The sequence below is a fragment of the Primulina tabacum genome, chromosome 15 (genome assembly GCF_025594145.1).
Source record: "Primulina tabacum isolate GXHZ01 chromosome 15, ASM2559414v2, whole genome shotgun sequence".
Lineage (NCBI taxonomy): Eukaryota > Viridiplantae > Streptophyta > Magnoliopsida > Lamiales > Gesneriaceae > Primulina > Primulina tabacum.
Genome location: NC_134564.1, coordinates 526,161 through 545,141, shown reverse-complemented (window position 1 = coordinate 545,141; position 18,981 = coordinate 526,161). Strand labels below are relative to the sequence as shown.

General features: G+C 38.8%; 1 protein-coding gene across 1 annotated transcript; it reads left to right on the top strand.

Moving 5' to 3' along the window:
* Positions 1 to 10,654: 10,654 nt before the first annotated feature.
* Positions 10,655 to 13,862, top strand: LOC142526561 (protein SAWADEE HOMEODOMAIN HOMOLOG 1-like). Its single transcript, XM_075631040.1, has 9 exons — positions 10,655 to 10,817; positions 11,144 to 11,229; positions 11,337 to 11,382; positions 11,480 to 11,615; positions 12,293 to 12,356; positions 12,621 to 12,672; positions 12,847 to 12,990; positions 13,367 to 13,486; positions 13,559 to 13,862. Exons 1-9 carry the CDS (start codon positions 10,695 to 10,697, stop codon positions 13,616 to 13,618), a joined length of 831 nt encoding a protein of 276 aa, XP_075487155.1. The 5' UTR covers positions 10,655 to 10,694; the 3' UTR covers positions 13,619 to 13,862.
* The last annotated feature ends 5,119 nt before the right edge of the window (positions 13,863 to 18,981 follow it).

Here is an 18,981-nt window from a genome sequence, read left to right as displayed (position 1 = left end):
GTAAACTGCATAATAATAAACTTAAACTTAATCTAATTTCTTGAATCATCACCATCCCCAGAATTTTTCGGACTCTTCCTCCTCGAGTTCTTCTTCGGATTTCTCTGGGACATGTTGTAAGGGGGGTGAGTATTTTGGAATACTTAGCAAGCGGGGGAATATCGAGCACAATAAAACAACATGCATAAATTTCGAAACACATGACTTGCATACATACTTCATAAACATGCATAACATTTACGAGCCACTGTGATTTATCCAACTTTCTATGGTTTACTGACGTCAAACCCTAATTTTTACTCCTCTAAGGGGGCGAGGCCATATAGCGGTTACATCCCCCACCGCGTAAGGGTACGTCATGGTTGGGATTCCCACCCATATACAGTCGACTCCTCACAGTGCTTAAAACCGAATGACACAACACAAGAAGGAGTAGGAAAAGAATTGTACTCGACTGTATTTTCAACAACCGAAAAATTTCACATATGCATAACCGAAATTTTAAGATTTAAAAACAGCCCACTTACAGTGTTTGAGTGCTAGAAAAACGAAGATGCTTGGCTTCGGGATTTAGGTTGCTTCTCGCTCTTTGTCCGGGCAGCGCTTCGGTTCGACTTTTAGGCTAACGTTGGGACGATATTAGGGCAGAGTTTCGACTAGGGGATGCTGAAATTTTTGAGATTTCAGCAAGGGGAATTTCGAAAATCTTGAGTAGGAAATGAGTAGGGATGATGGAGTATTTATAGGTGGAGGGAGAGGGTCTAAATTTGGAACTCAAATCATACCATAATTCATGCCATATCTCACAAATTTGACTCTAAATCCTTGCCCAATTTCGAAAATTGAGTTACCTAGGTTGTGAGGTTTTTATTCCCTAATCCATTGCTCTTAATTTGGCTTACAATATGGTTGCTTAGATGGGAAGGATTTTGAGCAACCTTTGATGATTTGCTTCCAATTAATCATGTATCTACCCATCAAAAAATTAGTCATATTCTTGTAGGATTTTTGAAAATTGCTTGTAATATAATGCATCAATCTTCTAGACTTTTTAGGATATATTAATCTTGCAAATCCCCTTTCCAAAATTTCGAAATTTGCATGCCTTGGTCCTAATTGGATTGACTTGATAATTAAGGTTCCAACAATCAATTATTTTCCCATATGTATATCTTATTTAATACAATAAATCAAATCTTACCAATCTCCTTATAGTTATTCATTGCATGCTAAAAATCGGTTCTTACATCCCTCCCTCCTTAAGGGAAGTTTCGTCCTCGAAACTTGGGTTGGCTTGGTCACCAAATAGGTAGGGATAATCCTTACGCATCTTCTCCTCAACTTTCCAAGTTGCTTCTCGCTCAATATGGTTGGACCACTGCACTTTGACGTAGGGAATGATGCGTCGTCTGAGGACTTGTTCTTTGGCGTCCACGATTCTGATAGGAACTTCTTCATATTTCAGTCCTTCTCCCAAGTTTCCTTCGGTCAAGAGTGGTTCTACTTCTAAAACGTGACTTGGGTCTGGAATGTACCTCCTTAGTTGGGACACGTGGAACATGTTGTGGATTCTTGACATGTTTGGTGGCAGTGCCAGCCTGCATGCTAGCGTGCCCACTTTTTCCAAGATTTCAAAGGGTCCAACATATCGAGGGTTCAATTTCCCGGCCTTACTGAATCGGACAACTCCTCTCATAGGCGAGACTTTCACGTAAGCTTTCTCGCCCACGTTGAACTCTACCGGCCTTCTTTTCAGATCTTCCCAACTCTTCTGTCGGTCTTGAGCTGCCTTGAGCTTTTCTCGGACAATTTTAACTTTGTCCACAGTCATTTGTATTAGCTCGGGTCCCACTAAGGCTTTCTCTCCCACTTTGTCCCAATAAAGTGGTGATCGACATTTTCTTCCATACAAGGCTTCGTATGGAGCCATTCCGATGCTGCTGTGATAGCTGTTGTTGTAAGCAAACTCGATTAAGGGTAGATGAGTACTCCAATTGCTACTGAACTTCAAGAGCGCATGCTCGCAGCATATCTTCTAAGGTTTGGATGGTTCTCTCCGTTTGCCCATCGGTTTGAGGATGATAGGCCGTATTTAGGGTCACTTTCGTTCCCATGGCCTCCTGAAAGCTCTTCCAAAAGCGCGAGACGAACCTCGGGTCTCTATCAGATAGGATGCTCACTGGCACTCCATGCAGTCTCACAATGTTGTCCATGTACAGCGAAGCCAACTTATCAAGATTGTAATTCATGCGGACGGGTAGGAAGTGTGCAGTCTTCGTGAGCCTGTCCACGATCACCCATATACCGTCGTGGCTTTGCCTAGACTTTGGCAATCCTACCACAAAGTCCATGAAAATATGCTCCCATTTCCACTTGGGAATTTCCAGAGGTTGCAGTAATCCTCCAGGCCGCTGGTGTTCTGCTTTGACCTGCTGGCATACCTGACATCTGGAGACGAATTCCGCTACATCTCTTTTCATGCCATTCCACCAGAAACTATTCTTGAGGTCCCTGTACATTTTTGTACCACCTGGATGGACTGAGAATTTTGACTTGTGCGCCTCTGCCATTATCTCTTGGCGAAGGTTGTCGCTGTTGGGCACATAGCCTTCCTTTCATCCACAAAATTCCCTTGTCATCAATCTGATGATCCTGAGACTTCCCTTCTCTGACTTGTTCCTTAAATCTGGTCAGTACCGGGTCTCGATCTTGGTTTAACTTGACGGTCTCCTGCAGGCATGGCTGTGCCGAGAGGGAAGCTAGAGTTATCTTGCCTGGGCCCTTCCGACTTAGCGCATCAGCCACTTTGTTTGCTTTACCCAGATGGTAACTTATGGTCAAGTCATAGTCATTCAGAAGTTCGATCCATCGCCGTTGCCTCATATTCAGTTCCTTTTGGGTGAACAAGTACTTGAGGCTCTGATGGTCTGTGAAGATTTCACATTTAGCACCATAGAGGTAGTGCCTCCAAATCTTTAAGACGAAGACAACCGCTTCTAGTTCCAGATCATGAGTAGGGTAGTTCTGTTCGTGCGGTTTCAACTGCCTTGATGCGTAGGCGATCACCCTTTCTTCCTGCATGAGCACGCATCCTAAACCTTCCTTAGATGCGTCACTGTAGATGGTAAAGTCCTTATTCTCTGCAGGCAATATTAACACTGGTGTGGATGCGAGTTTCCCTTTCAATGTCTGGAAACTCTTCTCACAATTTTCATCCCAGATGAACTTAGAATTCTTCTAAGTGAGCTACGTCAGTGGTACGGCTATGGAGGAGAACCCTTCGACAAACTTCTGATAGTAGCCTGCCAATCCAAGAAAGCTTCTGATATCGGTGGTGTTCTTTGGTCTCGGCCATTCTGTGATTGCTTGTACTTTCTTTGGATCCACTGACACTCCTGCTTTCGAAATTACATGTCCCAAGAAGGACACACTCTTTAGCCAGAATTCACACTTGCTGAACTTAGCATAAAGCTTATTCTCTCTCAAAGTTTGCAGAGCAATGTGAATGTGCTTTTCGTGGCTGGTCTCATCAGGGGAATAGACGAGAATGTCGTCGATGAACACCACTATGAACTGATCCAGGAATGGCTTGAACACTCTATTCATCAGATCAATGAATGATGCTGGTGCATTGGTCAGACCAAAAGGCATCACTGTGAATTCATAATGCCCATACCTGGTTCGAAAGGCTGTCTTGGAGATATCTTCAGCCCTGACCTTCAACTGGTGATAACCTGTCCTCAGATCCAGTTTAGAAAAGACGGAGGCTCCTTTAAGCTGATCAAATAGATCGTCTATCCGAGGTAGAGGGTATCTGTTCTTGATTGTGATCTTGTTCAATTCTCTGTAGTCGATGCACAATCTCATACTCCCGTCTTTCTTCTTCACGAACAGTACTGGAGCTCCCCACGGAGACACACTCGGTCGAATTTGCCTTTTATCTAGCAATTCTTGGAGTTTTTCTTTCAGCTCCTTGAGTTCGGCTGGTGCCATTCTGTAAGGTGCCTTAGAGATTGGTGCAGCACCGGGAACCAGATTGATCTCGAACTCCATTTCGCGATTCGGGACCTGTCCCCGAGAGTTCTTCTGGAAACACATCTGGGAACTCTCTCACTATCGGGATATCTTCCAGTTTCGGCTCGACTTCTTCTCTTACTTCACTGACCATTGCTAGGTAGATATCTTCTCCGGATTTCATGGCTCTCCAAGCTTGAGTTGCGGAAAGCAGTGACTTCCGTTCCTTGGACTTGCCATGATACACGACTTCTTCCTGATCTGGGGTTCGGAGTTTGACTCTCTTTCCCTTACAATCTACCATCGCATTGTTTCTAGCTAACCAATCCATCCTTAAGATGATGTCGAAATCGACCATGATCAACTGTATCAAGTCGGCACTAAAAGTCTGACCACTAATACTGATTTTACAATCTCTGTGAATTTCGTGAGTTTCAATGGCCCTACTTGTAAGTGTGGCTATACGAAAGGGCTTGTGGGGACCCGGGCTCTGACTCAATTCTTTTTGGGATTGATTGGATCTTTGCTAGAAAATGTGGGTCAAAATTTTGCTTTAACATTAAATCAAGTGTATATAAATCAAGCACAAGATCTTTCTCTAATTTATTTCAACAAACATAAATACATGTCTTGTTTCAGTACATTCATACAACTAGTGTTCAATACAAACTACAGATCATATGTAAAATCACTAGTAATCTTCTACGCCCGAAATCACCACGCTATCTCGATCTCTCATCTCGTCAAGTTCTTCTGGACCCTGATCATGTCCCCCCTGTTGTTATGCACACATACAGACACAACAACAGTCGGAAACTCTGGTGAGAACAAATCCCAGTATAAAACATGTATACATGCATATACACAATATAAATCATGAAGCATACTATCATGAATAAAATCAATAACCACATGTCCCATAGTCTATGAAACATGAACAATATAAGACAAGTAACTTAAATCAATTCATATCTTGGACTCGACTCGTATCTAACTCTAGGGATCCCGGTGTGAATAAGACGTCACAGTCTGCCACCTACCCTCCCAATCGCGGTGACGGTACGCCTTATTCCTAGACTTCGGTACTGTCTGTATCGGATGTCTACAATTGGAGTACATCTGCTCCTATGCGTCGATACCACCGAACCTCTAGAAATTTGGCAATTCTGCAAATGACTCTCCTATCTTAAATGCTTGAATATAAATCTATAAACAAAGCACAAACATATCAAAATATAAACAATCTTGTATGTGATTTTGGGAAACTCAAATCAAATCTAATTCGAGTTGTATCTTCCCAAATCAACATGAATTATACCTTTCGTTGTTCAATCTTTGTTGAGATCGAAGTCTATATCTGTCGAAGTTTGTCTATACCAATCTGAAATGGCAATGTTGAGATATACAATATCAATCTACAACTCAAGCTAATACATATACTAATCAATAATCAATCTCGATACATTTCGACGGCATAACGGCGTAGTTTCTCGATACCGATCAACTCAATTAACGTCAATCACTAACAATAATTCACATATCCATCTTAACAAGTCAAAATCCTCAAGAATACAATGTACCATGCTGAAATCTGCATATTCTCAATCACAATACATGCTGAAAATAATAATAACCGCATAACGTATCCGTTTCTATATCCGGTTATGAATACAAGTTCCCAATCATCATAAGAACATATAATAGGAATCAAAATCTGATTTCCCCAACATCTCAACTTCAAATCATGCTGAAATGTAACAATACTTACATCCTTAGGTAGCCCTTGATGAGAGGAGCAAGAATCTATGCTTGGATTGAAGTTTGGATGATTAGATGTTGCACAAGCTAAATTCTAAGATAGAAGGAACTTTGAACCTTCATGGGAGTTTTGCCTCGTTTCTGTAGTTGCAAAGGTGAATAATGAAGACTCAGCATCTATATTGCATGGCAAGGGACACATGGTTTCATTCTTTATCATGTACGTCACAGCGCGGGTGCGCTCATTCTGCACCGCGGGTGCGCTGAGCGTACTGTAATACTTCCACAAATTCAGAAGACACGACCGCGGGTACGGTGCATTTTTGACCGCGGGTGCGTTGCCCTCTCTGTCCCAACACCGCAGGTGCAGGTCACTTTTATGGCGCGGGTGCACTGACTCTACTGTACCACCAAAACTCGAATTGCAACGTCGCCTCTCCATGTCTGTTCTTCCATTCCCTTATTCATAATATGAGATAACTCAAAAATATCAACTATAATCTTGGGCATTACATGGCTCATTTAATTTTTCGGGCTTACAGCCTAACTTCTTAGCAAATCTCTTAGACATAAAGGAATGGGTAGCACCACAGTCAAATAATATATAAGCAGGCACTTGCTGAATAAGTATGGTACCTGACACGACTTCATTAGCGTCGTCTGCCTCCTCCTGAGTCATGGCAAAGACCCTGGCATTGGGTTTGTCCTTCTTTGATTTACTAGGGCCTGCTCCTGCATTTGGCCCAGTTCCTCTGTTCGGCCCTGCTGGTCGGTTGGCGGCGGTAGGACACTCTGCAATTCTGTGCCCCGATTTTCCACATCCAAAGCATACACCGCTGGCCCTTCGGCATTCCCCGGAGTGCTTGAAGCCGAAAGTTGGACATGGCTTGAGTCCTTGATGGTTATTGGCGGGGAATTTCCATGAGGGAGGTCCACCGACTGATTGGGCCTCTTGAACACTGGTTTTCCCTGGGAAGGCTGGCTGACAGGGGGTCGCTTGTTCCTGTTTTCCCCTTCTCTTCGATGAATATCAGCTTCGGCTCGCATAGCCGCACCCATCAGGTCTGAAAAGTTGGCAGGTTGGTAGACTGCTAGAGCTGATTGGATCCTGCTATTCAACCCCTTCTTAAAACGATGCAATTTCAGAACTTCATCCGCCATAATTGCTAGAGCATAAGATCCAAGGGCATTGAACTGAGAGGTGTACTCCACCACTGACATATCTGGAGCTTGACTGAAATTCTCAAACTCACTTAACTTCTGCAATCTGACTTCTGCCGGGTAGCACTGTTTCAGAAATGTTTCCCGGAAGATTCTCCATGTGACTGGTCCAGCAGCGGTCATGGCTGGCGAGACTGCTTCCCACCATTTAGCTGCCTTGTCTTCCAGGAAGGGCACTATCACGTCCACTTTTAGTGCATCCGGGACACCCAACAGTCTCAACTGAGTTTCCACGCTTTTTAGCCAACTCTGGCCAACTTCAGTGTCAGCAGCTCCACTGAAAGTTGGACACCTGTTCTTGCGGAGGGATTCATAATGGAACTTTACTCCGTGCTATGGTGGAGGTGGTGGTGGTTGATTGGCATTCGGGTTCACTAACCCTTGCAGTGTTGTTGCCACGATTGTGGCTATGGCCATCAAGTCTGCTTGATTAAGAATGAACTGAGGTGGAGGTACATTGCCTTCGTCGTTGGCATTGTTGTTGTTGTTAGCATATCGGGGATTGCGGTTTTGTCTTGGTGGTCTACCGGCCATTTCCTACAAGTTAAACGCTTCTAATAATTTGACGTGCATAACGACAAGATTGGATAAATGAGTTATGCTAGAACAACTGAAGTTAATAAGTAAACATAACTTGAATATAGATGGACGACTGAGATTAATAAATAATCATAATTTTATTAATTTTTGAATGTAAAGAAACAACTGAATGAACAAAGCGTACTGAATGGAAATAAATCATACTGACTAAAATAAAATAGCAACAATGGAAAGATAAACTCCTAGTAATAAGGAAAGGTCACTAAGAAACTCTAATCATCTAACTCTCCATCTCCTATGGCAGCTATAGGCTCATCGATCTCTATCGGCTCCTCCTCTTCCGGCTCCTCTTCTGGCTCCTCTTGCAGTAGCTCCACCATGTGGGTGAGCTGGGCATTCTCTGCATTAAACTGGGCCACCTGCATCTTCCACCCCTGAACGTCTGCCTCTGCCTCGTCCAACAGATCTATGGTACACTGGTGGCGCAGTTCATACCCCCTCTTATTCTGCTTGATCTTGTTCTTCAGCGCTTCACCCTGTTGAGTCAGTTGATGATTCACCTTGGCAATGCAGCTTATAGCCTCACTTAAATTTTCCAGTCTCTTTTTGCTCCTGGCATTCAGCTGTTTTTCTTCCTCCAATTCTTTTCGTTACCGGTCGATATCTTCTTGCAGCTTTTTCTCTCGATAGAAGCCATGTTCTATGCCATCCCTCAAATCCATGTTATCTCCTCTTACCAACTCTCCTTGATAGATCGCCTTATTGAGTTGGACCCTTATGTCCTCCTTTTCCGTGGCTAGAGTCTGAATTTCTTGTCTCTTATCGCCTAACCGGGCTCGAAGTCGCTTGATCAGGCGCGACTGATTGTCAAGGGCAAGCTGCTTCATACGGATCGCAGCTTGGGCACGGGTGCGGGGTCGCATAGGGGTAGATGGAGCCATTTCCTGAAATCAAAAAATGAAAATGCTCAGAATCCGAAATAGATAGTATATAACAAGTGAGAATATGCAATGTATATGAAATTTTTGAAATTTAAATAAATATATAGTTTTTTCCAAAAATGGAAAGTTTGGAATTTGACATATGGGTTCGAAGCATATGTCGAGAGGATTCCAGAACAATTGACGGAATCGAATTCGGAATTTCCTACGAGAAGTTATAGGGTCTACGAATATTTCCTAAAACGGCAAAAACGACGTTTCGGAGGTCTAAACGGAGGAATTTCGCGATTTCAGCCGCTACCTCACGACTTTAGGGTGGTGAGTCTCGTTCGTTGGGCTGTTTCGGAGGGGATAGTACGGCCTCGAGTTAAAATTCCACCGACAATTTTTTTTTTTCGAAAATCGATTTTTCCACTCGGATTATGAACCTGGCGGCTCTGATACCACTTAAAGGTCACGCCCCGAGACTCGGGATTGACACCGGTGTTGTTTAACAATCACACCATCGAAACAACAAGCCTTTCGTAGCACAGTATAAACCGAACCCGTTTATATATCATAATTTCCATGAAATAAACATTGTCTTTACAAAACCGAAATCTCAAAAAGATGACATAGTTAATGCGGAAACGTAAACTGCATAATAATAAACTTAAACTTAATCTAATTTCTTGAATCATCACCATCCCCAGAATTTTTCGGACTCTTGCTCCTCGAGTTCTTCTTCGGATTTCTCTGGGACATGTTGTAAGGGGGGTGAGTATTTTGGAATACTCAGCAAGCGGGGGAATATCGAGCACAATAAAACAACATGCATAAATTTCGAAACACATGACTTGCATACATACTTCATAAACATACATAACATTTACGAGCCACTGTGATTTATCCAACTTTCTATGGTTTACTGACGTCAAACCCTAATTTTTACTCCTCTAAGGGGGCGAGGCCATATAGCGGTTACATCCCCCACCGCGTAAGGGTACGTCATGGTTGGGATTCCCACCCGTATACAGTCGACTCCTCACAGTGCTTAAAACCGAATGACACAACACAAGAAGGAGTAGGAAAAGAATTGTACTCGACTGTATTTTCAAAAACCGAAAAATTTCACATATGCATAACCGAAATTTTAAGATTTAAAAACAGCCCACTTACAGTGTTTGAGTGCTAGAAAAACGAAGATGCTTGGCTTCGGGATTTAGGTTGCTTCTCGCTCCTTGTCCGGGCAGCGCTTCGGTTCGACTTTTAGGCTAACGTTGGGACGATATTTGGGCAGAGTTTCGACTAGGGGATGCTGAAATTTTCGAGATTTCAGGAAGGGAAATTTCGAAAATCTTGAGTAGGGAATGGGTAGGGATGATGGAGTATTTATAGGTGGAGGGAGATGGTCTAAATTTGGTACTCAAATCATACCATAATTCATGCCATATCTCACAAAATTAACTCTAAATCCTTGCCCAATTTCGAAAATTGAGTTACCTAGGTTGTGAGGTTTTTATTCCCTAATCCATTGCTCTTAATTTGGCTTACAATATGGTTGCTTAGATGGGAAGGATTTTGAACAACCTTTGATGATTTGCTTCCAATTAATCATGTATCTACCCATCAAAATAATTAGTCATATAATATTGTAGGATTTTCGAAAATTGCTTGTAATATAATGCCTCAATCTTCTAGATTTTTTAGGATATATTAATCTTGCAAATCCCCTTTCCAAAATTTCGAAATTTGCATGACTTGGTCCTAATTGGATTGACTTGATAATTAAGGTTCCAACAATCAATTATTTTCCCATATATCTTATTTCATACAATAAATCAAATCTTACCAATCTCCTATAGTTATTAATTGCATGCTAAAAATCGGTTCTTACAATACTAATCGGTCTAATTTTTATTTAAAATAAAAAATAATATTTTTAATATAAAAAATAGTTTTTTTAATAGATGATCCAAATAGAAAATCCGTATAACAAAAATGTCTACCGAGAATGGTCTCATAAAATAAAATAAATGATTTAAAATTACAATGTTTTAATAAGATAAAAATAAAAGTATAGTATTTTGATATTAAAAAAATCCAATAACAAGCTTGTGAATTGTGATATTCAGAGAATAACTTACATCAAATTTTATTTTTTAAAATAATTTTTTTTTTTAAAAAAAACATTTTACCAAGATTATTTTGATGAACTTACCCTCTTAAGCTTCTTTCTTCATGTGTACGTCCCCCAAGCGGGTCGGTTGCTATGTTTTTTTAGGCATTTCTCCAGGAGCTACAAAATCCATGGATCTTCGTCCCAGGAAGAAACTACCCTTTCCCGGGTTCACAAAAGCTGAGGTATTTTCCCCAATCAATCAATTTGTTTGTGGGCTTTTAAAATTATTCGTATGAATTGTGTTTAATGCACGGCACGTTAATGGTAGAGGATAGATTGAAGATTCTTGGGAGTATTGGCTGCCAGCGATTTTTTTTCTTTTTAAATTTTAACTATTTGGGTGGAATTTTATTATTGACTTCGTAATGGTTGGTCTTACTTGAAGAAATACTGAAAAATGATTACTCCTATCTGAGTGCCGGTTAAATATATGCTCATACCTTTTTGACCAGGCATAATTCTAGACTTGCAGTGTTTGTTTACTTATATTTTTTTATTAATCGATCAGGTTGCTAGAATGGAGCAATTTCTTTATGAATCTAAAGAACAGTCTCTGGACGATGGGTGCTATAAAAAATTGGCTAGGGTCTTCAAGTAAGCTCTTAGGGTGCATGACCTTCAAGAGTGTTGAATCGTTAGTTCTTGCTTAAAGGTTGTATACTTCTGAAAATATATTGAAATGGCTTCAAATTCATTTGCAGCCGATCTAGCGGTCGTGCTGGGAAACCTCCTTTGAAGTGGACTGAGGTTCTATATCATCCCTTTTGATGAATAACTACATCACTTCATTTCCTGTTATTTGATGGCTGTTTTGGACATCCGTGGTGCTGTAAATGGATTTCAGGTTCAAAGTTGGTTTCAAAAGCATCAACAAAAAAGCAGCTCTCCAGAGACATCATCGGTCGCAGTCAAAAGGTCTTCTGCTGATCCAGAAGCTCGTACTTCTCCTAAAGCACCTGATAATCCAAATATGCCTGAAGGTGCATTTGTCTATAGGCTCTTCAAACTAGCAAATTAGTCTGCAAAGTAGAGAATTCATCTTGCCTACTTTGCAATGTCATTCCTTTTGGCCTTATATTTGACATCTGTTTGTTTAGCTTATTCTAAAATTTTTGTATATTATGTTAAGATGTGATAATATACTAGAATGTTTCTGAGAATTGGTGAAAAGGCATACTAAAGGTCATAATTATATTGGGAAAAAATGGAAAATGAAAATGGATGAAAATATATTTTTGAAAATTTGGAATGATAATGATGAGATGATGTTTGGTTTCATTTTAGGGAAAGGGAATTGGTTTTCCCAAATTGAAACCAAACAAAGTGTTGGGCTGCTGAAGGCTTTCTACACTACAAAATGGGAGGTGTGGCAATAGAAATGGGTTGGAGTGAGTCACTATTGTGCATGGGTAGTAATTAACTGGTAAATCAATTGATTTGTTGATAAAATATTTCTCATGGTCTGATGTAGAAAATTTTTGTACTGGAGAGTAGCATCGCAGAAGACGATCCAGTCTCCTACAATATTAATTTAAATTGAGATAGAGTTGTGTGCTTGTTATTGTGATTGGTTGTGAAACTTAAAAATAGGTCGAGTTTTTGTGGGTAGATTACTGTTCAAAGGATGTGATCCTTGAGAAAATTTATACGATGACAGGTGAGAAAGATCAAGAACTATCTAGGTTGGAATTTGAAGCGAGGTCATCAAAAGATGGAGCATGGTAAGTCTATAGGCTATATCAAGAATTCAAAGAGAGCTATTTTTTTCGTAATGTGAACTCATTTAGCTTGATCATCATCTGCAACGTTCGATTTTTATTTCCATATGGCTGTACTATAATTTTTTGATTGAACTCACTGACACTAACAACAGGAGTAGGATTATAAGGAAGCCTTACTGTTTTGCAGTCAAAGTGGTCAAACAACTATCATTATTCCCAATTCAGTATCACTTCTAAGTTTTTTCATTCATTTCTGTATTACAGGTATGATGTTAATACATTTCTCGCCCATCGATTTCTCGGTTCTGGGGATATTGTGAGTAATATAATTTTGCCATTACAGATTATAATGGTGTTATAAATTCATAAACTAGTGAACGGAATTTTCTGTTAACACATATACTTGAGGAAATACTGTTTAAAATAGCACCCAAATGGAGGGAAAGAAGTTTAATAACGACTCTACTTTGACAGATTAAGTTCATTGCAGGAAGTTCGTGTGAGATATGTTGGGTTTGGAACCGAGGAGGACGAATGGGTAAACACTAGAACTGCTGTGCGCCTACGTTCTATTCCATTGGAGCACTCAGAATGCCACAAAGTTAAGGTTGGAGATCTTGTGGTATGCTTCCAGGTACCGTTTGACTCACGTATAATACGTATAATACTGAGATATAAAGCATATTTCTAACTCTGTTGAGTATATAAACTGTATGATGAGTTTCATTATCGTTTTCATGATGTTATAAGAACATGAGCATATTTAACTAATGGCGGTGAACTTAGTAGAAAGCTGCAAGTAGATTTTGGGATCCTTTGAAGAAAAACAATGAAAAGATATAGAAAGATAATGCAAATTGTTTTTGATGAATATAAACCTGACATTTTACGTGGTTTCTTGAGTTATACGTGACATATTACTTATTAGTACATCAGCTATATCCGCTATAATTTCAAGGATCGGGGGTTCTAATGTACATAACATGTTTACATCACATTCTTCTAACCAGGAGAGACAAGAACAGGCTAGATACTATGACGCCCACATCGTCGAGATTCAAAGGCGACTGCATGATATCAGGGGTTGCAGATGTGTTTTCTTGATCAAATATGATAATGATAATAGCGAGGTAAACGACGTATACTCTAATTGACTCTAGATCATGCTCTATCTGATCTGCTTTAAGTTTCTATTTTGTTAGGAGAAAGTGCGTTTGAGGAGATTATGCTACCGGCCAAACACAATAGCTCAACAGAATTAGGTCTCAGAAGTGGTGCTGTGGATCAACATATTTGGGTTATGAACAATATGCTTAGGTTCGTTAAATCTTGTGGGCACCTCTTGTTGGTTTTTGTGAATGTGTATGGATATTTAGCATCAGATTATGCTTGATGGAATTGCATATCTATATGGTTTTTACTTTTTAGAAGTGTTGCATGTTTGCCAAAATTGGTGGAAAATGATACTTAATTTCTTGTTGAATAATCTCTTGAGGATTTCTTTTACGTAGAATAATTGGGATAGCATCCGAGATACCCCAATCTGCGATTATATGTATGTTGGAAAATAGCATCACCAATCATTTATCCTGATAATTGAAAGATTATTAATGATAACATTTTATGACTGAGCAGTTCGCTTATGTTATGTTCTCCGTGCCATGAACTTATTTCGTAAGCTTTAAGTCCCATTTTGTGGCCCTATGTTGAAGCTGGTATGTGTGATTGTTGTTGCTTGAACTGATGCCATTATCGCCGGAATAGAGGACCTGGAATTCAGATATTTGCATTTGATGACTGGTGGATAACCCATTTGCTCCATTGCCATTAATATGGAAGATAGAAACGTTTCTTACTAAATTCATTCAAATTCGTATTTTTTAATTTCATATAAAATTCAAATTATTTGTCCATTTAAAAAATTCTTCAAAGTATCTAATCAACATTTCTTTCTTAACTTGGATTTTAAATAATAAAAACTTTAGCTAGTAATTGAATACAAGTATCTCTGCAACAAAGTTTTTATTTGGATTGAAATCCATTTATCCTCTGTTGTAGCTCCCACTCGATCAAGCAGGGACTAATCCTGTCGATTGGAGACAATTTTCTCTCTCCTCTGGTTATCATTTGTCATTTTTAACATATGGTGCGATGTTTTTGTTAGAGTAGATGTCGAGCGAGTCAACTTGTGGTTTGAGTTTTATTGACTCTAATGTAAAAACAATCTTTATTTTAATAATATTTTACGATTTTATCCAATTATGTCATTTACTTTATTTGTATACTCATGTAAGGTGCATAGATAAAGTTCTTGAATATATAATAGGTATCATGATGTCTGCCTCTCAACGTAAGGATCATGAAACTCATTCAGAAGCGTACCATAAATTTTAAAAATGTTCTTAGCCGAATCAGCTGTCTAAAATTAGGATAAAGATCGCTTGAGCTTGAGAGTAACATCTATGATGTAAACGTCATGTTTTATTGGTAAGGGCATGTAGATGTCTATTATACAGATGAGTTATCATTTGACGATTCACTAAACAACTCTCCATCGAACTGTTCAAGTTGTTATCATTTATCGACTGGAATAGTCTGCGTCTATGGTTGTACACCATAAGTCCTTTGATCTGGGATAACATAAAGGTTCTACGTATTAGCATGCACTTTGATCCGTTTACTGACTTTATTGAGGGTCATCAATTGGCGAGATTGTGCGTAGTTTCGAAATACGTAATAGCAAATGCTTTTGTAGTTGGGACTCATTGTTTTCCTACGGATGAAGAATTTCTTATGTGATATGATGAGTGAATTGTACAAGAGATATCTGGTCAGAGTAAGATATGTGCATTTTTGGAAATGTGTTTTCTCAGTTACATATACCATGTCACTATTATTACATAAAGATACATCACATCGTTATCAAATTCATATGCAACTGTCGATATGCTAATGATTGCTGATTTGATCAAGATATATAAGTTGAAGGGACCGTAGTGTATGTTAACCATAACTTAAGGTTCTTGCATGTACTATCACCGATACCTAGAGGATCACGAGGCGATGCTACTAGACGCTCTTACTGTGATCTGATGGGTGCAATCCGATGAAAAGAACGAGGCTAATTAGGATAAGCCTGAATATGAATAAACATTATTTTGAATCACAAGAAGTTGTAAACCCACAGCTAGCTGTATCCTTGAATCATCGAGGATCACATAAGTATCGTACTCTGTGATTCCCGTGAAGATAGTCAAACTCAACGAATTGAATTTGGCGACTGTATTTTGATGGAGATCAAACAGAATGGTTATAAATGAGTTTACAAGTTGATTCAATTGAAAAAATAGAAGTTAACTTAATTGAAAATTAAGTAAGGAGAGTGAAACTGTCTATTTTGGTGAAGTAGTTCACAAAACTGGCAGCAGCAAAAAATGGATCTGTAACGTCCGAAAATCTGAAAGTCCATGTGAGCCACGTGCATGTAAATTATTAATTTTCTTTGGTATTTTATTAAATTCTTTTAAAGCATTAAATGCATGTTTATTTTATTAATTTGTGTTTAATTATTTTATGCATTTTATGCATAATTCATGCATGATAGGATTTAATTCATGAAATTCATGCATTAGGATTTCTAGGTGCATTTCACGATCGAAGAGAAACGGAAACCGGAGAATTTTCAGGAAAATTATTTTTATTACATGATTAATTTTTATTAATCAATTTAAGATGATTTTAAGTTATTTTTCAAGAAATGGGTTTTTTTAGCCGCAGTAGGTTATTTTTAACGGTACGTGAATTTTATCTAATCGGAGGACTTTTTAAGGGTTCGACTAATATTTTCAAAATCTTTCCAAAACGAAATATTTTTCGGGAGTATGTTTGGATTTAATGAGCCTACTTTTAAGTTTATCGAGCTTAAAACTCTTTTAAAACTTTTTAAATGAAATTGTGGCCCATTAACAAATTATTAACAATTGATTACCAATATAATTAGCATTTAAGCACCATTTACCCTTAACCCAAAACGTGTATCAGCCGACAATCACCTTATTCAGATTCCATCCCCTCGGTTTCAACACACAAACAGCTGAAAGCATCGGTGTTTGGCTTGTTCTCGCAAGAATTGTCCATCCGGGTTCCCTTGTCTCGATCTTACACTTCAAATCACCAAGGCACGCATTTGTACCATTATTTCTTCATCATCCATGCTTTATACTATCGTGTGTATGTATATGTATGAGAAATTTTTCGATCCAACCATGTGTGTGTGAGTTTTTCGGTTTTCATTGGTAAAAGGCATTCATGTGCTACAACTCTCACGTTTTCCTTCAGTTGGTGCAAGGGGGCTACTGTATGGTGTGTTTGAAGGTTGTTATCACCGTAGGGAGTGGAGTGGTAGGCTGGAAACAAGATCATCACAGCATTTTGTAAGGGTGGTCTCGATTCTTGTTTCTTGGTTCGGTATTGAGTTTGGTCGATGTTTGGAGGATTCGGCTGTGCATGGGTTCGAACCCAACCATGTTTCAGACCTTGTAGAGTCTAGTAAGATGTTAGGAAGGAGTCATGGGTGTTTGGTTGAGGGAGAAGCTCGATCCTCGGAAGCTTGTTGTGAATCGAAGGGGAGGTGGTATTTTCGACTGATTTTCTACACGTGGTGGTGCAGCGGCGTTTTTCTTGGGTTAGGCTTAGTTTAGAAGGGTAGTTAGGTTCCTAATGGTGAGTTTAAAGGTTGGACAAGTGGGGAGAATAGAGAGGACCGAAATGTTAGGAGTTGAGGGCCATGTGTGCTAATGTGATAATAAAATAGTAGTGGCCGAGAGTTTTGTCTCTTTTTGGGATATTTCATCCGAAAGTTTTAGCGCTATTATTAGAGTATTAGGGGCCTTTTAGTGTTTTTAGGATATGGTACAAAGTTGAGAAAAATTTGATTAAGTTTCGAGTCTATTCGGGTTAAAACCGGGACCCTATTCCAAGTTTTAAAACGAATCGGTTAAGTTCTGATTTTAGCTCCAGTTTACGTCTAGGAATGCTTTTAAAAATTTTTTGGGACATTTTAAGGAGTTTGGTAACTTTCGGGTCAATTTTCGAAGTCCAGGGGTAAAACGGTTATTTTTGGGTTTCCAGAGGCAAAATGGTCATTTGCACCAGGGGTGAAATTTTGGTCCTAGCAGCGCCATGAGCACAAATATAGGATATTTTAAATGATTATGCATCATTTTTACGATTTTTACGTAATTACGATAAATACGTTGCATGCTTGTTTTAAAGGAAAAATTACGCATATGCATGTTTTTATTAAATGATGAAAATGATGATATTTTTGAAGCATGGAAATTGGTTGTGACTGATGATGTATATGTATACGATGACATGAGATATGATGAGCTGAGGTCCGGGCTCAGTGGGCGGGTAATGCTGCCGCTGACGTCCTCCGTCGCCGGGTACCACGGTTTTTATAGATGGATCCATAGATAGAGCTGATACGATAGAGCTGATACGAAAGTCACAACTAATGAACTGAATTCAATAAAAAAATGTTTAAGTTTATGATGACACGATGAGCTGTCTTGACACGTATATGATGATATGAGATGACATGATTTGACACGACATGATTTTATACGACACGTTTACGAATATGATGATAGGAGAGACATGCTTTGACATGATATGATTTTTACACAACACGTTTACGTTATGATTTTAAGTTCATGAAATATATGTTGAGTATGATATTTTTCACTGTTGTGTGCTATGTATATGTACTTGTTATTCCTGATATAGGTGTGTTGAGTCCTTAGACTCACTAGGCGTGTGTGATGCAGGTGAGCTTCATGATGAGGAGACTGGAGGTACCGAACTCTGAGTAGGCAGGCCTGGTGCGGCGACTCGACCCGAGGACCGCATGTTTTCCGCATTATAATTTATAAAATTGAAAGGAGATGAATGTTTTTATACGTGATGATTTTAAGATTTTTATTCGTTTATGTTTACGTATGATTTTGGATGAGTTTAAGTTTTAAAAAAAAAATATTCCGCACTTTTAAAAATGAGTAGACGTTTCAGGATCAGTGAAAATTTTGATATTCGAAATTTTCATTATATAAACAAGATTTGTATCCTTGATACAAATATGCTGTCAAATCATCGCTCATGGTTATAATAATTCACAATTATTTATTTAGTGAATTTAGAATTTAATTAAATAATAGTATTAGTAGTAATAACTACTAACATAGTAACATTTACACGATTCTCATTGAATATTCTAGAGGGGTCTAGAATTGATTAATTAATTTATTAACAATTAATTAATAAATTAAATAATGATTATTTAAAATTGCATATATGCATGTACATATGTATATATTTATCATGCATGATCAAGAGTTGACTTTATGTGATATTTTAAACATGAGAATTTTAGTTAATGGAAATAAGAAATCTTGATAGGAGTATGATTATGAATCCTAAAAAGAGAAGGACTCTTGATGTGATAATGAATCAAGCTCTGTAACTATTTTTGCACACAAATTTCCTATCCTCCCACACACAAGTTTTGGCCACCTTGAATTTTTGAAGAAAAATTTCACGGCTTACTTCCACGACCATCATCGTC